Source organism: Poecilia reticulata, linkage group LG20 (genome assembly GCF_000633615.1).
Source record: "Poecilia reticulata strain Guanapo linkage group LG20, Guppy_female_1.0+MT, whole genome shotgun sequence".
Lineage (NCBI taxonomy): Eukaryota > Metazoa > Chordata > Actinopteri > Cyprinodontiformes > Poeciliidae > Poecilia > Poecilia reticulata.
The window spans coordinates 6,249,609-6,272,997 of NC_024350.1; the positions used below are offsets into that span (position 1 = coordinate 6,249,609).

Below are 23,389 nucleotides of genomic sequence, written 5' to 3' on the forward strand. Positions count from 1 at the left end.
TAAACATGTATCCAATATAGTCTGCGATTTTGAGTTGTAAGCAAAGTTTACTATGTGAGTATTTTGAGATGTTAAATTAGGTTGATCATATTGTAAGAAGTCTGTGTGATTTTATTTTCTTTTTTTTATGGAAGCGTGCCTGCTTCAGTTGTTTATGCACTCAGGAAAAAAAAAGAGATTTATTTGATTCCTGCTATTAAAGTAGCTGTCACTGTAAGATCTTTACCCAAAATGTACCATTCTGTATAACTCCAAATTAATTTAACAATACTCTTCTTCTATTAGAGTATTCGGGAAATAAAAAAATTAAAAAAAACATTCATAACTTTGTGTCCGGGTTCCCCATTTTACCAGGCTACATTTGCATGCATAATATTATAAACTACAACATGCAGCATGTCTATACGTTCACATATCTGTTATATTTATCTGTGCATCTCGCACTTCTTCTGAATTAATTGTTTTTAATAGGGGACATATGTTATATAATTGTCTGACTAAATTTTTGTTTTCTTGTGAAAAGAATTGCAAGCCAAAATAATCCAAGTCACTAGAATAAACATGGTACACTCTATATTGTGTCCAATCTAGACAAACGTTTCTGTACTGACCTTCTGTCCTGTTAGCCCTGCCGCTCCATCCAGGCCTGGTGGTCCTGGTTCCCCCTGGTTGGAGACAAAAACGCTATTAGATACCCCCAGCTTTGTGAAACTAGGCTAGACATATGGAGGGCTAAAAGTGACAAAATTGAAAAAAAACCCATCAATAAATCAATGATTAAATGTACCATGATATAAATATATTTAATCAAATGTTTAAATCATTTACATAATAGGCAAATAAATTATTAAATGTACTATTAAATGATTAAAATCCAAAAATGTAATAACATATGTAGATAAATAATTAAAAATGTATTTACTTATTTTATGGTTCTTGTTTCTGCAGCATCACCATAAAATAATTTTATCTCTCGACTTCAGGCATTAAAGTCGAGGGGCGGGGCTACAACACTGATGGACTCCACTTAGCCTGATTTTTTCAGAGCTATGGATGTAATGCAAGATTACATCCATCTTACATTATCTGTCAACACTATATAAGATTTTCATAAGATTCCCCATGACTTTATAATGGAGTCTGAATGACTTTTATGTTGTTTGCTAATTGTAAGTTCATGAAAGTCCTTCATTACAAGGTAGTGGAGCTCAACCCCGCCCATGAACTTTTGATTTTAATATATGAAATTATTTCATGCTGATGCTGCAAAAACAGAAACAAGAACCATGAAATAATTAAACACCTATCTAATTAAGTATCTGCATTGGTTATTTTAAGTTTGATTTAATGACCTTCAATAAATAAATTCCCTAATAAATATTTTTAAGACATTTAATTGATCTTTTATTTATTTCATGGTTCATTATTACAACTATTGATTTAATGAAGCATTTATTTTATTTTTGTTCATTTTAACTCTGCATACTGTCCTGGTAATTTAGACTTTAACATCAGGGGAGTTTGCCTCTCCAGTGTTCTTCTACTGCATTAAACACATTTATTCAAAATAGTTTAATATTTATGCAAGTTTGTATCTTAAAAGTGCTTCTGCTTCATTTCAGCTTCTTTGTCAGATCAACTTAGCCATACCAATTAACGCTGCTTTTTTGCAGAAAATGCAATTTTGTTCAGTTCAGCTTCCATTTTTTAATAATTATTTAATCTCACCTTAAGACCAGTTTCTCCTACAGGTCCTGCCTCACCTCTCTCTCCAGGAAGTCCCTGGACAAAAGGAATAAAAAAATAAATACAGAAACTAACAGACTTTTATGGTGAAGTAGCTGTATGAAATGTATCTTGCAATTAGCCAAGTCTTACAGTTTCGAAATGCTGTCAGGTTTGTCTCTTTTAATATTGCATAAAAATCAGCAGCTTTAAGAAGACGAGCTACAACATGTTTTTAAAGCAGCAAACATTATATGTCCTCAAATGCCATCATCAAAATCATTGACATCTAATATGCTAATGAATACTCTAGTTCAGTGGTTCTTAACCTGGGTTCGGTCGAACCCCAGGGGTTCGGTGAGTCGGTCTCAGGGGTTCGGTGGAGCCTCTGCCGCGGAGGTAAAGACACACTTGTGTAAAGTCGTGATGACGCCCCGCTTTGACATCACTTGCTGCAGAGGATCACGTTACATTGCTTAGCCAATCAGAGCTGCGGAGGAGAACTGATTGAAGGAGCTCCACTCTCAGCATGGATTTGAACTTGTGTCTTTAATTACTTCAGCAAAACTCACAGTTACCAAATTCTGAAGCCTATGGTGTACTTCTAAATCTGCTCCTTAGTCGCATCTTTTCGGGGTTGCTACTGCCTCTAGTGGCGTGGTGGTGGTAACACAATTAATATAATTACATTACTACATCAGAATACCGCAAAGTCTTTATTATTTATTATTAATTTTTCATTCTCTGAAGAATGTAGAGCTAATTAAATGATCTAAACAAGACCTTAAAGTGGTTCCAGTTTCTCTCGATGGCCAACTTGTTGAAACTGTGGCACATTTTAAATACCTTGGGTCGTTCCTGGACAGTCAGCTCAACTTTGCTGAAAACACTGACTATATTTTGAAGAACTGTTCTCAGAGACTCTACCTTTTAAGAAGACTTAGTGATCACGGGGTGACCCAACTAGACTCTATTTGGGTGACCCCTATGTCTTGAATTTGGGGGGAAAAATATCATATTTTATTTATCGCTACAGAAGGGTTCAGTGAATGAACATATGAAACTGGTGGGTTCAGTACCTCAAAAAAGGTTAAGAACCACTGCTCTAGTTGTTATTATTAATCAAAGGTAACTCTGAACAGAACTTGGAGGATTGATTGACATGTGAAGACAATCCACAGCAATCTGCTAAAGGTAAACACGTGCTGGTGTTAGATGTGTGTTTTGCTTTTGGCAGAGCAGTTTTTCTGATTCATGACACAGAAAACATTTGTTGTGAATAATTTCCACCTACATTTACTCAGACAGAATCCGTCCGGTTTGAAGAGATCAAGACGCTCCCAGCAGATTCTAGGTTTACCAACAGAGTTGACTGAGGTAGCAGAACATCTTGAGATTTCCAATGTGTTCAGCAGGTGATTTCAGAATTTCATATTTTTGTTTGGCAATATCATTCACTCCAGCATGGATGATTAAATGCTCAATTGCTGGGTGATCATTAATAATTGATGGCACTATTCCTAACATATCAAGCATAACATTATGGGTTGGCAGAGCGTTTTATCTTCTGGTTTCTGGTTCACTTTAGGAGGAATCTGTCTGGATTCTCAAACCTCTTGTTGATGTTTGAAGTTGAGGTTTCCCTCGTAAACTCCTGCTGAATTGCAGCAAACCTGTTTGTCAGTGGAATTCCACCTTGATAACTCCTGTTGTTTGTTTTGTTCTCGGTTCCGAGGTCGAAGAGGGGACATCTGGGCTCTGATGTGGCCACGCTGTTTTGTCTAAGTGCAGGGTTCATCCTGTAAAGGTTACCTCAGACCTAAAGGATGGGTTGTCATAGTGCCGAGTCATTGTCTGTCAGTCCTTTCATTATTTTGAATCATCTGTAAGGTTGTCTCATGTCCAAATCCTGCCTTGACCTCAACATTAACCTCAAGTCAGTGAATCTTTGCTTCTATCACTTCAGTTCTCTGGAGAAGCTTATCAAAGTTCTTGGTGGTGAACAGAGGCGTTTGCTTTGGTCAGAAAATAAGTCTTTAAATTTGAAGTAATACAGTTATTAGGGTAGAAAGTATAAACGTAACTACAATACCGGGGTATGTTAAATAACTTTTTGAAAGGCAAAAATATCAAAGGCAGACATGAAGACGAGGCCAAGAGAAGTTCAGCCTCCTTTGAGAATGTTACAAAAGCAGAAAGACATTCCTGTAGAACCTTTTCCTGACTCTTCCAGTCTCACCTGTGGTCCTGTTGGTCCAGGTTCTCCAGTTAGACCTGGTTCCCCTCGGCCTCCCTGGGCACAAGGTGAAACAAAGCATTGTTAGAACTACACAACAGATTCAACAATAAGAAAAAAAAAGTACAGTGTCATGTACTTGCCTTGATACCTTTAACACCAGGCTCTCCTCTTAGTCCTTGGGGGCCTTCTTCACCCTGCCCAGCAGACGGACAATTATTCAGACCAGAAACTTCAGTTAGAGGGGTGCCACACTAGTGCTGCTGTATGTTTGTATGCTCATACATATGTATGTATGTAGATAGATACATATGTATCCATCTATGGATACATATGTATCCATCTATGGTTGGTTTATCATTCAATTGAATGATAAACTAACTGGCAACAGAATTACCTTTTTTTGCACAGTATTTCAAAAATCATAAAAGGCCACCTGTTTCACTTTAGAGCTTTTTGACTGTAGACAAATTAAGAAATATACTTTGGCTGCTTTCACCAGAAACATTTTGGCTCTCTGTATTTGGCAGTCATTATGTTTTTCTATGTGTTTTTGATGGTGCAACAACAGTTTTAAGGGCAAAAGAAAATAAAACTCATGCCAAATGTCTGCACAGACTTAACAGTACTAAGAGGGTTGAAGTTACTGCGTTTATAAACTTAGTCAAAATGGGACGTTTTCATTCCACATTTTCTTTGATAAAACATTCCAATTTGGGAAAGAAAGCAGCTGTTTTGAGAATTCATTCAATATAGAGTATAGCTTACATAAGCAAAGACAAAAAGAGAATAGGGATTAATAATCAATATGCTAATTTGTGAATTAGCATAATGTCTGCTATTTTTATAATCACAATAAACACGAGACCTTCATGTTGGAGCTGTTAAGTTAGTTCAGGATCTGTCAGCGGCTGTGAACATAAATGCATCAATCTTAACCTGGCTAAACTAAACTTAAAAACAGGTTTTTTTTTCTAGGATACACTGGCAACAAGCAAGCTTTAGCATGACACCTTAGCTAGCTGATGCAGGACAACAAGCAGTGGTTTAAAACTTATATGAACAACTTTTTAAAAACTGAAAGTTTATTTTATTGTTTTGCTAACGTGGGAACAATTTTGGAAAATTACTGTAGCTTGTTCAGTAATTTACAACATTGGTGATGCTGAGGATTTTATTAACATTGAAGCAACCACCAAAGATTTCTTCAGCATCAGTCCTATAAAGGCACAGAATTTGGAATGTCACTGAACGTGTACTAATTTTTGTAATTAAAATCAACAGTTTCCATCAACATACACTGAACAGGACAATATACTTTATTGCTCATGTTAATTTTTGATTATTTTATTAGCTATGACTTATAGCAAATTTAGATACAGGCTGATGCTATGTCCATACGTTTGCAAGGAATCTCCTCCAACCACAATCAAAACGCATAAATATAAAGTAGAATAGCATTACTTTTATCCCTGGAAATCCAGGAGGGCCGGCTTCGCCAGGTTTACCTTCTTTACCCTGAGGACAAAAACAAGTTGATATAATTTTCATCACATGCATTCAGTATGTGTCCTACAGAATGGAACCTGAGGAAAACAATTGTGATGAACGTGATCAGCACTTACAGGCTTACCATCAGGTCCTGGTGGTCCTTCCCTCCCTTTTTCACCTCTGAAACCCTGCAGCATTAAAAAATATCATGTGATTGGCAGAAATACTCATCGACCACAGCTTTATTTTGTCAGCTACGCTATGAGCTTGCCTTTAGGAACCTACCATTTGCCTGTCAGTCAATTATTCACTGTTGTTGTATGTTAGTCTAACAACATTTTATGTGAATTCATTTACATTAAGCTTGGGGTAAATATTCTTCTCCATAATTACTATTACACAATTTTCGTTATTGGTGTTTTTTGCTAAAGCATGCTAATGCATAAAAACACCAAAACTGACAAAACTCAACCGCCTGTTTCTTGGTGTAAGTTTGAAAAAGGCATAAATAAGTGTGAGGCTTCTGTTGGGCCGCTCTCATTTTCACTGAATGAATAAAGAGTCATCAGAAGAGACTCATTACAACCGAACCTCATCACAGATCATTAGTGGAAAGCAGAAGAACGCCTTGATATGTTTAGTTTTATTTTTGTTGCATGATGCGCTAAAGCCACATCAACAGTCATTGTACATTTCCCCGTTTCCTGGTTTTCATGTGCTGTGGGTTTTTTTGTGGGGTTTTTTTTGGGGGGGGGGGTTGGCGTTTCCTGCCCATTTTCATACAGCACACAACAGGAAATTAGCATCCACCATATATTCTATATGATGTGGGCAGACAAAAATTGTTTAATCAAAAAAGTGGAAAAGAAACAGCACTGTAAGAACCTGATCTCTTTGTTTGTGCAGCCTACACACGCACATACACATTTGATTTCATTAGGAGGGTAAATGTGGGGTCATTCATCAAGCGCCTCTGTATTTGTTTGTGTATTACCATGCGTCCCGGTGGGCCACGCTCCCCTGGTGGGCCGAGTGCACAGTTGCAGTCTTCTTCTTCTTCTTGTTCCGGGGTGGCTGTTCGATTCAGCGGACACTGGAGGACAAGAAAACATTCAGACAAATCAGTCGCATTTCAGCAGCTAATTATTCTAAGACTCTGCTCTTGAAATCTTTGTTGGAAATTTGATTAAAGTTTTCAATTATCATATTTCGCAAGCGTAAATACCCATTTTGGTCTTTCAATTATTTATTCAATAGTGCCATTCTGTAGAGTAATAACGCAAAAATCCTAGATTTAAAGGCAGCACACTCACCTTTTACCTACACTGAGTGTAGGTAAAAGATCATACCTTCACTTTGCTTTACATAAGCATCATCAGAAGAACTGGAAAAACTTCCTATTGCTGCATGTTTTTAAATTAAACTGTAGAGTACTTCCCATGGTTTCTGGATATTATTTTTATGCTGCTCCAAATGATTTTGCTAGATCTCCTTTTTGTTTTGTCTAATGACATTAGATCTATATACTGTATCTTCTACTTATTTTCAGCACATTTTTTCTGTTTTAAAAATCATTGATGTTTTTTTACTTTGTGAATTTGTCTCTTGCTCCGCCACTTGAGATTTGAAGGGGCAGTATAATGTGTATTCCACTCATATAATGTAATTTTATAGTACAATTAAGTATATATGTTACCTTCAGTTATAGAAATGTTATAGCACTTTGGATATCATGAAGAGCCCGCTGCACTGAACCCCACTGAAAACCTTCTGGTTATTCCACCAAATATTGATTTCTGAACTCTTCCTGAGTTCAAACATTGGTGAGCTTCGTCTCGAAAGCAGAGCTAAGGTCCACCCAGGTGTTTAGCACGGCTGAATGGTTGCCACGGGAGACTAAAGGATTTCTTAAACATGCATGAGAGAATCAAGACAAGAGACCAGGTATGTTTTATATGACAGGACAACATTATAACACAATGAGAAGTTCAAAAAAATTGATTTTTACTTTGACCTTAGTTTGACCTTTCTCACCTGTCCACATCACTGAATTCTAGTGTTCTGACCACTTAACCACAATTAACTATTAGTGGTTATGACAGAAATTAACCACAGCAACTGTGATGCTCAGAAACATAGTAGATTTTCATTTTTACTTGCTTTTACTTTTCCTTGTCATTTTTGCAGTGGACAAGTTTTATCATAAAGCCTTTCAGTATTGATTTAAAACATATCAGTGCCTCCAGCAGCATATACTTCACTCCAGTTTTGTGCTGATAAGTCTGTTTTTACATAAACAACAGCCCTAACATGCAACGCTTTAGAAGAAGTTAAGCACAGTCTACTTCTGTAATGTGATTCTATTAAAAGCAGTCCCGTAATACATTTATATGAATATATTGGGTCAAACAGAAAATTTGTTCTTAACTTTTTCCAAATAATATGTGCAGAAACCAAGACTTAAATTACCAAAATGGAAATTTGAGGCTTCAGAACAGAAGTCAACAAACCAATAAGTGATGTCACCATAGTGACATCCAAGTCTCAGTGGTGCTCAGTTATGAAGAAAAGCCCAATTAAAATGCGTGAGGAAAGGGAAAAAAAATCTGCCTTACCCTTTCATCATCCTGAGGACAAAAGAAAAAGAGAAAAACACACACATTTTATATATTCAAACTTCCTGTGTGCAAATTCCATATATTTGAGAGATGAAAATGGCAAACAGCTCACCACAGAGTAAATTTCACAAGCAGTTTCTCTCTCGCTCTGGTGAGGATCACAGTACAGACGCAACTTCTGGATCTCCACCTGGACCAGTAGAACAGGCGAAACACTCAGAGAAAACCAGACTGAGCCAAATGACTGGGCGGACGAACACAAAGCTCTGCTTAATGGAAAAGACAAATAAAACTGATACATGGTTGGGCCTGTCACAATAACAAATGTTGCTGGACGTTAAATGGTCCCAGAAATAAACAATAGCATTGTTGTTTTGAGATCATTGTCAAGTAATATATTGATAATTTCGTAATACTGAAAGTACAGCCTCTCAGAGACCAAGAAACGTAAACTTTTTAAAGAAAACTTAAAACGGGAACTAAATATCCAGGATACAACACAACAACCAAAAACAATAAATAAAACAGGAATGAAAACCACACAAAACCCAAAACGTAAATTCAACGGATCATGAAGTCTCTGTAAACTTTTTGTCAAGTTGGCCAAAATCAGTCAAAAAGATTATTGGTCAAAAAATTGTGGGGGCGGGGGGTTTAATTGCAAATCCAAAACTTATAAAGGATTTTGCACATTTGCTGTATTAATAAAAAGGCATCTAGTTTTCAAATGTTTTTCTACTTACTATAAAAGTTTGGTTGTAAAACAAGGAATACTGAATGTAAGAAAATTATGTCGGAAATAATTTGACCCTGATAACAAATAAAAACTCTTTGTCTTCTTGAAGCAGCTGTGCTGGACAGGTCAAATCACTTTTGATACAATTTTGAAACAGCTGGGGTCCGCACAAAGTCCGACCAAGGGCCAACAGGAAGGGCCCACCTTCATTGGGGTTTAAAGTTAATAAGAATTTGTCGCATACCGGCACAGTGACCTGTGACCCCCGCTTCTTGGCAATCTGCGTCTTTCCGTTGATGTAAATGGGCTCCACGGGCTTCAGCGGGATCTCTTGGATCAGTTCGTCGTCTAGGAAACTGACAGCATGCTGAGGGCTCACCAGAATCTTCAGCTGATGCCATTTCCCATCATACAGCGTCTGTGAAAGAATAGGAATCAGACCAATACTGCCATTATTTCAAGATTATCCCTAATGGCACATTAAAGGTGTATAAACCGAGCAGCTGAAACATAGCTTTGTGCGACCATCTGCTCATTAACGAAGTCAAATGTGGAAACACTTTGGTTTGTGTTCATTTTTCTTTCACTCAGCCTTCCGTTGGCTGTCCGTCTGTTGGCTGTCTTACATGTGTGCACATGGGTTTCATCTCATGTAATTTTGCTCACAAATCCACAATCATGTATTCCCAAAATGATCTGCAAATAGTGAGCCATTAGGGACGGAAAAGTTCTTCCTTTTTCCATCACAAACCATTTTTAACACGCAGAGAGGAAGGAAGAAAAAGAGTCTCTGTTGTTTAGGTTGGATTATAAGCCACCATTTCCACAGTGACTAATGACAGACTTCCCCATTGTGTCTCACAAAAACAAAATTAGATCCAACATGAGCAAATACAAACAGCGCATGAGTGCGACCTTGTTCCTCACCTCACTCTGAGGTGTAGGAAAAATCCACCTCCAGCAGATTTTCACAAACAGAGTCGCGCTCCAACTGCTGCCCAGCCGCAGACCTCTTTCCACTGCGGAAGTGGTCCAGAAGATGAAACATTTTCTTTAAGCATCTTCCCGGCTGCTGTCATATCCCATTTTCACCGGTTCAACGGAGGGTTGAAAATAGCAGCGCACTGTGTGTAAATAACTGCTATTTTTACCTCTCTGGAAGTCGCAGCAGGGAGGCTCCTTTATAGTAGGTACAAGGAAGGAAGATTGAACTTTGGAGAAACCGCTTTCTGACACAACATGTTTTTTTTGGAGAGCAGAGCAGCACATTAGCTTCTGCAGAGCCATTTTAGACAAACACACCTTTCGTACTTTGTGAATTTGTCTCTTGTTCTACCTCTTGAGATTTAAAGGGGCAGTATCATGTGTTTTCCAGTCACACAGTGTAATTTTATAGCACAATCAAGTATATATGTTACCTTCACTTACAGAAATGCCATATATATTAAATGTGACTTAAAAGAAATTTGTCTATGTAATTCAACGCTTTGAAATTAGGCCTCTGTGGCTTTAAGAAACTCCTGCATACAGCAAGTCATCACAACATGGCTCCTCTATTAATCCATTAGCAACGTTTTTATCAGCATCGCTCTAAGTACCTCCTATAATGAACTCAGCAGATGTGCAGTTCCACCAGGTGTTTGCTAATTCCTGTTGGTTAGTCTGAAGGAGCTGAGTATAGGAGCACTGCTCTGTGAGGTTGAGGCTTAGAAACTGCAGGTCAGTGGAAAAGCTTCGTCTCGAAGGAGGGCCAAAGTCCACCCAGGCTAACAGAAATTAATCACAGCAACTGTGTCACCATCTTTCTGCAGTCATAGCTACAGACATCCAAACTTAATGTGCCTTTCAGATTAGCATGGGCAGGTAGCTTTATGGCATGAGTTTCCATGGCCAAGTAGCTGCATCCAAGCCTTACACCACTAACTAAAGCACCTGATATAATGGTATAAACTATACGGCTACTGAACTCCAGAACAATGTCTAACCATGCCTCTGTCTGGTTTTCCAAGAGTCAGTCTGGGTTTAGCAGAAAACAGGTGGACAATACTTAACAGACTGCATTGTGTCAAAGGCAAAGCATGGTGTAAAGAGAATCATGATGTGGGGTTGCTGTTTTTTTCTAAGGAGTTGGGCTTGGTCACTTAGTCACATGAAAGTCCTAATGCAGGGGTGCCCAAAGTCGGTCCTGGAGAGCCGGCTTCCTGCATGTTTTAGTTCTCTCCCTGGTGGTAGTAACAACCTTTCAGCATGTCAATGTTCTTCTTAGGCCTTCTAATGAGACATCATTGGATCCAGGTGTGCTAAACCAGGAAGAGAACTGGTTGCCAGCCCTCAAGGATCGACTTTGGGCACTACTATTCTAATGCTTCAACATACCAACAGACTTCTGTCAGTTTCTGACATAAACAGATAGAGCAGCTTTGGAGTAAATTAGAGCAGAGACTGCAAGCCACCAGGCCTTTCTGTCCAACATCAGTGTCTGACTGTGAAAACGTGTTTCTGGAAGACCGGCCAAAACTTCCTGTCGACACACCTGTAAAAATTAATGGAAAACCTTACCGGAGACGTTGGAGCTGCTACAGCTCTGATGAGAGGAGGTATTAATAATGGGATGTCACTTATGTTTGTACGTGTGAGGAAAAACAAACAAAATCTTTTGACTGTTTAGTATGTGGTGTTTCCCTCCCACTGGGGAGCTTAAATTGCTTAGTCAGCATATGCTGACTACAAGCTCTGCAAGTTTTGGATCTGATAAAACTTCCAAGGTTTTGTCCAAGGGATGGTGTTTGACTCCCCAAACAAACTGAGCACAGCTGGAAGTGATTTTTCTGCAGATTTCAAACATCTGATGTTGTGCAGGCCGCTATTAGACCTCTTTATTAGACCTGCTCATACATTTTCTCTTTAAAAAATGTTGGACGTCAGAAAGACAATCATTGGATTTGGATTTCTGCATTAAAAGCATACTTAAACTATTAGCGACCAAGTTAAACTCCCAGCAATAATGGTACAATTTGGATGTATTTTTAGTATTTGAAGATAAAAACAGATTTTTTTTAACCCTTGTGTTTACAAATGGGGTCCAACCGACCCCACACCCGTATAACTTGTATCATTTGCCTCAGTCCTCGTACGTTTGCCTCAGTCCTCTATATTGACTCAGTCCACAAGGGTTAAATGAATGTATGTACTTTATATAAATCTCAAAACGATTATATTAATATTTTGTGGATGTAAACAATGTTCAAGTATTTGGAAGTTATGACGTTATAGTCAATTTCTTTGGGAACAATATGGAGTTGTTGGTTTGGAGAAGAATTCAAATTATCATCCATCACTTCATACCTTATGTATTGGAACACTATCTAATGTTTTGTAATTTGCATTAGTAAAATATTTTTTTCTTAGAGAATAGAGCACCAAAACTGGCCCCTGCTCAGGGGCCCACATCCTTGTAAATCCGGCTCTGGAAAAGACAAATATTACGTTTGAACAATGTTCAAAATAATGTAAATAACTGTTTAGATGATTAATTCTGGTTTGTCATCTGGTTAAATAAGTGTTAAATGATTAAAAAATTATTGTTAATAAATATTAAAAGATCAAAAGCTCATTATGTGGATTTCATTAGAAAATATTTATTTCAGGCTTTAAAGACTTTAAAGACTTGGAAAAAATCAATTGTGAACATCTCCATATGAACCACCTGCTCTGTTAAACCAATTTATGGTATCTGCAACATCTGGAGAATCTACAACCAAGTCGTTTAAATATAGATTAATTAATTTTTTTCAAAATAATATTAATATCCATCCATTCTTCCTGACTTAATGCAAAGTGCTCATGTAATACGCTCTTTATACCAACCTTGAAGCCTTTTTTAAAGATGGCTTTTTGCTCTACTTCTGTCACACTGGTGGTGGTGAAGATGACAGACTGATCTTTTCCGTTGAGTGTCACAGCAGCCTGGATTTCCTTACTCTTGGACAAAACCCTCCAAAGGTCAAAGATCGACTGGCTAAAGTTCCCCTTCAAACGTACAGTGGCCACAAATACATATGAAGGCGGAAGACCTTCTGGGAAAATTTCTCTATGGAGAAATGGGTTAAAGATAATTAAATTGTTACATGATTGATTAAATAAAAAGGTGATTTAGACGCCTTGATACCTGGTGTTCTCGGTAATGTCTGTGGAGGAAGTGAGAGCGTAGGCTGCCTCTGAAGCAAGGGAGCCAGAAATCTTCTTGGCCTTCTTCTGAATGTTCATACCCAACATCAGCTCAAAGCCCTTCTCATCACGAGAGGCCACTGGGATCCTTGTGGGGCAAACCGATTCTGAAGAGACAGGTTATTCATAAGTGGAACACATTGAAATAGTTACAACCAAAAGCATGTTCTCTTTTTGAAAGGCCAGCTAGTATCTGTTAGCTAGCCTTTCTACTCTTGTCTAAGCATGACAAGAGTAGAGTTCTCACCATTCCTACAATAATAACTTAGTTGTAGCCGAGAGTAGAATAAAAACATGCAACTTAAACTTGTCAAATTTGATTCTTAGCGTTGTACTGAAGGTACTCACCATGGTAGAGTTTTATAGATTTGTTTTGGTTTAGCTTAGGGCTCAATAGGGTAAAATGCGAATTGATTTGCTAGTATCTGCTAGCTAGCATGACAAGGCTAGAGTTCTCACCATTTATACAATAATAACATGGCTATCCATCACCATGATGGAGTTTTATGGATTTGCTTTGGTTTAGTTTAGAGCTAAATAGACAAATTGAATAAATAGTATCATTACAACTTTATTCTCATAGTATGTTGACTTTAATGTTGTACAACTTTAATCTTGTAATTGAAATAAAGAGTATTCTTAACCTGGCCTTGTGCATAGTTTCCTCATCTTGTTGGCGTTAGACATTGGGCTACATTTGTTACAAAATAATGTTGAGTACTAAACAAGTTACATTTGGCTTCCAGTCATTTTTTTATATTTAATACAACCAATAGATGTTTGACAGTTATATTTTAAGGTGGCAATAATATCAACATTATTGCCACCTACTGCCCTGAAAGGGTATTGCATTTTTTTATTCTGGATTGTCATCTTGACAAAAAAGTGTTTCTTTAAGTAGAGGGAAAATATTAAAGAAATGAACACAAATATTACACATGTTTACACTGAAATTTTGATGCTGCTTGAAAAAATGCCCTTAACTCTAACAAATCTGAATATCAAAAAGACCAATAACATACCACTAATAAAGCAATGCACTTCAAATAACTTAATTTGCTGACCTTCACATAGTTTCTGCTCCATTGAGTCTCGAATCCGGTCGATGTTGGTGTAATCTTGGGCATACAGGACATATGTAGACGACGGCTTATTGGCAATAGAAATCAGTTCTGAGGTGGTGATCTCACTGCCAACTCCCACTGCAAACACCGTAATACCCTGAGCTCGAGCCTCCATGCTTGCATCCACCTGAGGGAGAAAACGTAAAATCGATGAAGATAACCTCTTCAAATAATTTTCCAAGTCATTTAATACGTCCATATTGGACTGCATTTACCACATCATCCTGAGATTTTCCATCTGTGACAACCACCGCTATACGGTTCTTGACCTGGCTGATCCGCTGGGAGGCAGAGAACACATGGTCCACTGCAAACTTGATGGCCCTGCCAGTCTGCAGAAACAATCCAAACCAATAAACAAACCAGATAAAATGCAATAAAAAGATCAGAAATGTGTTTACGATCCAGTTCCACCTTAACTTTTTCATTACAACTTTACTGTACAACCACTTTAAAATACTAAAATTTTATGTAATACAGTAAGAAAAAGTGGCACATAAAGCTAATATGGCATTGAGATAATTTGTGGTTTTCAGTTTTTTGTGTATAAAAAAATATTAAATGTGTGGGATGCTTTTAATTCTGATACCCATACATTACAAGAACAAAGTCATTATCCTTAAAAAGTCACCTTATTAGTGATCTGGTTCCATCTGTGTGTAATTTAAATTCAGCTTAAATTCAACTCAGTTTATTTATATAGCGCCAATTCACAACAAAAGGCACTTTGCAGAAAAATAATTTCCAATTGATCCTACTTATCAAACAATACAGTATTCCAAATTTATTATCATTATTGACTGTATTCATTACAAACTGCATACAAATGCACACAGCTCACACAGCTCTGTAAGGTGTTTATATCTCAAACATTGTAAAAACCTATGTACTACCTTGAGTTGGTTTGTCACATAAAACTCCCAAAAAATTGTGTTTGAATGTAAAATTTAATCAAGGGGTGTGTTTTGTACCTCAGGCATTTATTTTCTGTTTCACTAATCTGTCAGCAGATAGAACAATATCAACTTACTGAGCTCAAAATCATATTTGTCCATTTATAGAATGTTTATTAAAATTATAAAACCCCTTTTACTTTTCTGTTTGTTTTTTTTGGTTTGCTTAGGGACACTGCAGCATAAACTCCTATCTGAATGGAACATTTGTTTCCACAACCAGCCCAAGTCTTTAACTTTAGATTTAGGACTTAAAAGTAGGAAAGATGACAAGAAAAAAAAGATTTTATATTGTTCTAAGTGAGAATACCAAACTGTCCAGGTGGTACCCTACATCTCGCCCAGTGAGCGCTGGAAACAGGCAGCAGTCACCCTTTGACCCCTGTGTGGATGGACGGTAATATCAAGTAATATTCCTTCACTTTCACATCCATTGCAGTCAGGATGAAATGTGTTCACTGCCTTCTGTCTCTGAAACCTTGTAGGGCTCATTTGTTGTACAGCTCTTCATTTGTTTCTTCTTCCTTCAGCTCATTTCATGTGAATGATTTCAGCTTCAAACCCTTTGATTTAATATCCCATCTGATGTCCTGTCATGGCTTTGCTGATTCTGTTTTGTTGCTTTTGTTGATTTTGTGTTTTGATGTCTGTGTCTCCTGGCACAAAGTGCCTACAACACAATGTGATTTGTTTTTACAACAAAAGAAACAGATCAAATAAATGAGCAGCATTTTCTGGTATTGGTTGACAATACAAAAAGTCAATATATTTTTGTACTGTCTAGTTTCTTTTCTTCATTGTAATTGTGCCACTGTTAAAGAGGGCTTTCAGAAAAATTCTTTATGGCAGTAACCCAGTGTCAAACCCAGCCTCTAAATTTTGGGCATTTTATTCCATTACACATTTGCAAAAAATTGTTGAGTTTTTTTTGCTTTTTTTTTTAAATCACTTGCGCTACAATTATTGACTGCCATGGCATTCATAATCTACCAATTTCATATTGTTGCAGCACACACAGAAAGAGGGGTCTTTAACTATTCCACCTTGTACAATCTCTCAAATCCTTTAGGGATGTTTGCTAAAATCCATGGAAGAAGGTGGAGATTTTTGCTCAGTCCGTTTTGTGTTGATTTAGCCAAATGATTTGGATAATTACTTCGCAGAAGTACCCAATGATGACAAATGACCTAAGCCATACAATCTTTATTTACATTGTCCTGCTGTCTTTCTTCTATTCTGGTCAGGTCCTCAGTATTGTTTAGACAGTGGGTAGGGTTCTATTAGTGTATTTACTTACAATAAAAAACTTTTTTCTTAAAGGAGCGATATTATGTATATTCTAGACACTTAGTGTCATTTTATCACATGTAAAAAGTACTACAGATATCATATATGATACATATGAGAAGACATTTGACTTAAAATTGGGCCTCTGTCTCTTTAAGAAACTCTGAGTCCAGAAAGTCATTTGGAATTTCTGAGATATGTTGTAAGTAGTTCATAGAATAAAATGAACAATGATCATATTACTCAAACATGTGCCTATTAAAAGTAAACTCAGACAAACTGATAATTTTAAGTGGTCTCTTCCAGAGCTGTACATATTAAACAAGACTTAAAAGAAATTTGACTCCATAATTTAATGCTTTGAAATAGGGTCTCTGTCTCTTTAAGAAAGTCTGCTTCCAGGAAGTCATCACATGACTCCTCTATTAAAACTTTACAATTTACAATGTTGTTACCAGCATTGCTCTGAGATGTAGCTCATGTAGTGAGCTCTGCAGATGTGTAGTTCCACCAAGTGTTTGCTAATTGCTGCTGGCTAGTCTGAAGGAGTTGAGTGGGCGAGTCACCTGGGAAGGCTGCTCTTTGAGGCGGAAGCTCTAAAGCTTGGAAACTGCATCTCCAAGAAGGAGCTTCATCACCAAGGTGGGTGGGGGTGGATGGGTGAGGTTCCCTCAGTCATTTAGTGCAGCTGAATGATTGCTATGGAGTTTAAAAGGCTTCTCAAACATGCATGAATAAATCAAGGCATGTTTTTATTGAGGAAACAATATTATAACGATGTGAAGCTCAAAAAAGTTAATTTTACATATTACTGCCTGTTTAAAATACTTTAATAAGTAATAAAAGACTGAATTTCAAATAGGCAAAGACTCCATGCTGTCTAATATGGTTCCAAAGCTCTTTGTCTGCTGAAATGCTCAGTTAAATTCAAGTAACTGAACAGTAATTTAGCAAACGCCACATGTTCACATTTGTTAGGATTGGAGACAAATTGCTTCCTAAATTTTGGGTGGCATGTTTATTGCTTTGAATGGTTGTTATGGAGACCTGATGATCCCCAAATGGGCACACAGTTCTCTAAAGCCCCTTCTCCATGCTCTTGGCTTAAACTTCCCCAGATTCATTGTTATGTGCAGAACCTGTGCAGTTTCTCCCCGTTTTTTTGGAACCACTTTATACAAGTCTAATCTAGCTGGGAATTGCACATAAAAGATTTGATTGACAGCAGACTTCACTTATTGATTGGCCTGTGGATTTACGTCAACAACAACATCTCACCCCACCATTTTGAATCTGGTTTCATGGTCAAACCTTGAGGTTCAAGCCTTTTCACCAATTGTGGTGGAAGAGCACATACAGCATCCACTGAACGTAGCAATCCACAGCGAACAAATCCATCAAGAAATTTCAGAGAAACTGCTGGCCAGTTTCCCACATTTCTCCCTACATTTATTTTCATGCCCACATAACGAGGAACATAATATCAATGGTAACGCATTCAACTTTGCTAGAACTAAACCAAACATTGACTAGCTAGAGTGAGACTTCACAATGGAGAAGGGACTTTAGTGCATGCTTTGAAGGTTTTTTTTACCTTATAATCTCCATAGCTCTAGTCCTCAGATGTTCTTATTTGTTGCAGTTCGAGTTCTTTTAAACTGTAGACGCCAGATTTAGATATTAACTGTTTTCTGTAGCCATTTATGGTGTGTGTGAAGATTCTTGTACAGCTGCCTTACTTGAAAGACATGTTCTCTTGTTTTTCACATTTTAGAGAATGGCGTAGAGAAAGTTTACCTTTTCCCAAACTGCATCAATAAGCTCAAATCAAAGTTTAATTTTAATTGTTTTTTCAATATGAAATTCTTTGACCACAATTAAAGATCGGTATATTTTAAAGCTGTGTATACATATTTACCAGGGGTGCCAAAGGGATTGGACGGCGCTATAAGTCAAGACACACATTGCGGTAAAAGACACGCCCCTGGTGTTTTACCTGCGTATTCCCTCCCAGGTAGTTGATGTTGTGTATGGCCTGGATGAGCTGTACTCCACTATGGTGCGTCCCCAGCGGTATTTCCAGTCGGGGTGTGTCACTGTACTGGACCACGGCCACCTACAGCAGAAACACGTTGAGTTGGGAAGAAGCATCATACACCATGATTTGTCTTTGTAAATTTTCATAGTAGTCGAATTATACGGTCTCCATATACATATACGGTTGATGTTAAGAATATGACACTTAGATTCCAGACACCAACGTGAAAAGTATTTTTACTTTTCATGTTGGTGTTACCTGCGTATAATGAAGACTGATGTCAAACTGGCTGCTGATGTTGATGAGCCATAGCTTGGCGGTTTCAAAGTCATCCGGGCCGACACTCCAAGAACCATCAACAATGTACACCAGGTCATTTACAGCTGTGCTGCACCCTGGGCACACATAGAAATACATGCAAAAAAACTTCCGAATCAATTCAGAGTTTCCTCCATGTCATACTACTTTAGTAGTCCAGTGTGTCTATTTCTTGAACAGTAGAGTGTAACAACTTCATCCGTACCGGCTCGGACATCTTCTTTCTCCGCAGCTTCTGCTGCTAACAGAAGCAACATCACACTCCATACTGACCACAGCAACATGTTTCTTTTGAGGAGTTCGTCTTCTGCTCAATCACAACCTGTTGTAAACACAGATAAAAAAGCATTTTAGCAAATTGACATGCACTTTGAAGTTCATCGATGTAAGTTTTGTTACTTCCTAAATGCTCAAGGGCAGCTGTATAATTTCCCTTGTAAAATGTTTCGCCTGTCGTCCAAAAGGGTTCTTCAGTTCTGAACATGGTTGAAAGTAACAGGCTTACAAATAGTAGTCTGAACAACCACATCATTAGGGACATTAGGGTCATTAAAGGTCCAATTCAGACATATGAGTCACTGGCTATAGCCTCTGTTCAGCTTAGTGTTTGAGTTGTTGCTGCTTAATGATTCCAACATGTCCCAAATGATACCATGTTAGTTATTTTGGTCACATGTCCCAAGGTGCAGACTGCTGAAGAACCCTCTTAGGGAGATGAGTCGAGGCTGCAGAGTAGGTGTTAGAAAGATGAAATCCCAGTTGTTTAGTGTTGGTTTTTCATAGCTAACACAGATGGTTCCTTTCACAAACATGAAGAAATGGCATTTCGCTTTTAGGCACTACAAGTTTGGAACAAACTTCCAGAAAACTGCAAAACAGTTGAAACACTGAATTCCCTTAAATCAAGACTAAATCTCACCTGGTCAGAGTTGTTTTTGAATCATAATAAATGGAACATATTTGATGTGTATTGATGATTCTAACGATGGCACTCGACAAAATGTCATGTCGGTTACTAGTTTCACAATTGAAGACTGTATGAAGTGTTTATGATGTTTTTAGGTTTTTAATGTGTAAAACACTTTGAACTGCCTTGTTGCTGAAATCTGCTATACAAATAATATTGATTGACTGCTGACTGTTGACCCGATGTTTTTGTTGATCTTTCTTGAGTCATCCACTTCTGTTTAGTTTGTCCAATGGAGAGGTCTGAGTTGGACTGAATGTACCTTTCCATTGAGCTTGTGTTGAGGAGTTTCATCCTTGGGATGAACTAGTTTCTGTCTGAGACTGTTGGGTTTCTTGACCGAGCTAATGGAATAAGTGAGTAAGAGAGAACAAGCTGAAGCAGAGCCTGCAACAGAAGCATAGTGAAGCTGAAAATATATCCATAAACACCCATAAATTACAAAAATAAATTATTGGACCTTTCTATTTTTTCCCCTTTCTGAAGTCAAAGTAAGTTATTGTTCACAGGATTTGAGATGAAGCCAGTAAAAGAATAAACATGAAAAGATGCCTCCTTGCCTTCCCAGGCATTATATTCATAAAGTGTCATATAAAACTGCCTTTGATATGCTTTTCACAATTTAAAAAAAATTATTCAACAAACTAGAAATATACAGTATCTGTTTTCATTTTGCCACTTGTAGACAAACTTTGCACCTGCAGCGGCACCTGTGCTCTTCTCCCATGGCAACTGCACCAAGAAGAAATGTGGGTTTCGCAGTCTGTCTGCAGAGGTTCCAGAAGAGGCTGAATGAGGCTCTTCGTGTATTTGACACATAATGTTTGTGGACACAGATCAGTGCCCTCATAACCAAACTCTGCTGTAATCATTAGTTAACACACACACTATAAAATATATGGCCTGAGCATCCAGACTGCCTTGTGAAATGGTCAGTCTTTTCTTCCTTGCCGTCCTCTTTATTAAACTGCTTCCGTGACTTTTCACCCTGTTCCATCTGGTGCTCACACAGCGCAGCAGAGCGTTTACTGCTCGGCTCTTTCCATGTTCATTTCTTCAGAGCACACATGGTTCCGCCGACCGCAAAGCACCGGCCAGAGAAAACAACATTGCGGGCGTTGCGCTGGACAGGGAAGGCACAAACACAAACAAGGCCGCGAGGGCTGCAGCGCGCTGGCAGGGAACCCAACACCAACGAGCTGACGAGAAATGGAACCTCGTAATCCCTGTTCTCCGTCCGCCCTGCGATGTGCTGCTAAAGAAAAACGCACATTGCGTCAAGACACGTATGAGATTTTTTACAAGCTGAAAAAAAAAATCTAAGTTTGACGCTGTTGTTCTTTTATGAAGGACACTGGATCTAAAACAGTATGTTCCCCTCCCTGTAAAAATGAGGAAAAATGGAAAGCGTTTGATTTCAATCTTTTTCACAATCTTTTTCACTCTCATGCACGAACCAACTTGGGGGGGTGGGGGGGTGGCAAAGTAAGTTACTTAATTACTTGTTAGTAAGTAAGTAAAACTGGAATTCTCTCTTACTGTTTTTACGTTGTCGATTCCATTGATTTTTTTTTTTTAAAAGAAGCTAAAAATCAATTTAATCTTATGTTTGATGAGCATTTCCTTTGTGTTTTGTGAAGCAATTTCTGATTTTACCTGTTGAATATGACATATCAGTAAAATTTTACTTACTAAAAGAATATGCTGGAAGGAAACATAAAATAATTTAAAAGTGCAACAACTTGGTTCATGCAAACACTTTTCATTCAGTTTTAAAGCCCAGTGTTCTTCGGTAGGCTTCTATCAGCATCATCTATCTGTCCATCTATCTCAGATGGTTTATTTGGTCTTGGCAATATTTACTCTGCCTTGCAAATCTTTTTTCAAATGTATCGGATTATGTGGACATTCCCACAGATTTTCTGACTTCTCCTTTAAAGGGTTTCTCTTGTTGACTTTTTAAAGCAAACTCTGACTTATTGTAAACCTAGAAAATGGAAACCTTTCTTCCTCTTCAGATTTCTCACAGATACCTAAATGGTTGAGCCAAACTGACGGAATTGGTTCTCATGGTGGAGGTTGCGTGACAAAAATTGCATCTTTTTGTTCTCAGACTCGTGTTGTCCACCTCTTCTTATTCCTCTTTTTGCTCCTCTCTGAATGTGAACCTATTGTGTGATTGGACTGAATTCTGTGAGTGTGTTTGTTTATGTGGAGAACACCTCTGCTCAACTTCCAGAAGTAGGTTTTTCAGCCAACTTTGGTCCAACCATGTTGGGTTCTTAGAGGTGTGGGATCAAATGTGACGCTATTCCTTAATCAAAAACCTAATTTCCATCTGTTCAAAAATGACACCTGAGCATGATGCCACCACCACCATGTTTTGAGGTGGCTATGGTTTTATTCTAAGAGATCCTCAGTGTTGTTCTGTGTTGTTCTGATTTTGTCCACAAAGCTCCGCCTTGTTTTCATCAGACCACAACATATTGGCCCACAATGTTTTGGATGTCTGAATAATTTCTTTAGAATTCTTTGTCTTTTGGTCTCACTCCTTAGTGAGATCAAAAGACTCATGTATTATATGTATTACACATATAATACATGTAGGACTAGCAAACTGCCGAAACTTCCTGCTGATCAGTCCATCAGCAACCTCTAACTTGGCCTCTTCAGACCTACATAAGCCATCTTAAAATGTCACCGCTGTAATAACTTTATCATTATTTCAGAATAAAATCCTTATTTTATAGCAACTGCTCCCTCAGACACTCTGTTGCTCTAAAGAGAAGGGAAAAAACTAGAGAAACATTGAGCCTATTTATGACATACTGATCTCTATTTAGAGCATCAAAAACTCCACACACACCCCTCACTCCAGTATTCACCTTTCTGAACCCAGTGCGGTGCCTCAGACCTTCATTATTCATTAGAGGCGCATATGTGTGGCTAGGTGGCTTCTGAAACGGGATTCCTCCAAAACCCAACCTGACATCTGGAAAACCATGAAGTGCAGTGCGCTGACCACATCAGCTGCCTCTGCAGGATCACACAGCATTCCTTATGTGCAGATGCTGCTGGGGTTGCCGTCCACCATTACGTAAAAAAATAATAAAAAGAAACTTAGACTAAAATTAGCTGTTCTGGAAATACTGTGTGCATTTACTGGCTTGTTTGAGTTTAAGGAGTGCTAAAATGTACCTGTGCTTGCTTGTTGCAAAACTCGAGAGTTAGTTTCGCAAAATTTCAACTTAAAAAAAATTAGTAAAACAAGTAAAAGGATGGACAGGACAGACAACTGCACACACACACACACACACAGACCTTGAGGTGTATATATAAGTGCAATCCTGTAAGAAACTCTGTTAGAGGAGATAAAACACTCTGGAGTGAAGTAAGTTGAAACATCTAGCCCAGGGGTTAACCTGTGGTTCCAGAGCCACAAGTGACTCTTTTCGCCATCCACAATATCTCTAAGTAATATGGTTTTAAAAAAAATAAGGAACCATCTAATATGTTTAAAAATAGATATAATAACAACTGGTTTTAGATTTTTTTTTGTCATGGAATAATTGTATTGACTGCGACAGACTGGCAATCTGTCCAGGGTGTACCCCGCCTCTCGCCCGTAACGACCACACTAGCACCCCTCCCGACCACACTAGGGGCAAG

General features: G+C 38.0%; 1 protein-coding gene across 1 annotated transcript in view; it reads right to left on the bottom strand.

Moving 5' to 3' along the window:
- Positions 1-23,389, bottom strand: part of LOC103482359 (collagen alpha-1(XXI) chain-like) — a 64,104-nt gene that overhangs the window by 37,115 nt on the left and 3,600 nt on the right. Inside the window, exons 2-18 of the mRNA XM_008438486.1 lie at positions 18,959-19,075; positions 18,694-18,830; positions 18,394-18,513; positions 14,373-14,489; positions 14,098-14,284; positions 12,975-13,140; positions 12,674-12,896; positions 9,051-9,224; positions 8,183-8,260; positions 8,068-8,079; positions 6,447-6,545; positions 5,587-5,640; positions 5,426-5,479; positions 4,105-4,158; positions 3,965-4,018; positions 1,729-1,782; positions 612-665 (exon numbers count right to left, since the gene is read on the bottom strand). Of these exons, the coding sequence (XP_008436708.1) occupies positions 612-665; positions 1,729-1,782; positions 3,965-4,018; positions 4,105-4,158; positions 5,426-5,479; positions 5,587-5,640; positions 6,447-6,545; positions 8,068-8,079; positions 8,183-8,260; positions 9,051-9,224; positions 12,674-12,896; positions 12,975-13,140; positions 14,098-14,284; positions 14,373-14,489; positions 18,394-18,513; positions 18,694-18,830; positions 18,959-19,037 (1,716 nt within the window). The 5' untranslated portion in view covers positions 19,038-19,075. The remainder of the gene's footprint in view (positions 1-611; positions 666-1,728; positions 1,783-3,964; positions 4,019-4,104; positions 4,159-5,425; positions 5,480-5,586; positions 5,641-6,446; positions 6,546-8,067; positions 8,080-8,182; positions 8,261-9,050; positions 9,225-12,673; positions 12,897-12,974; positions 13,141-14,097; positions 14,285-14,372; positions 14,490-18,393; positions 18,514-18,693; positions 18,831-18,958; positions 19,076-23,389) is intronic.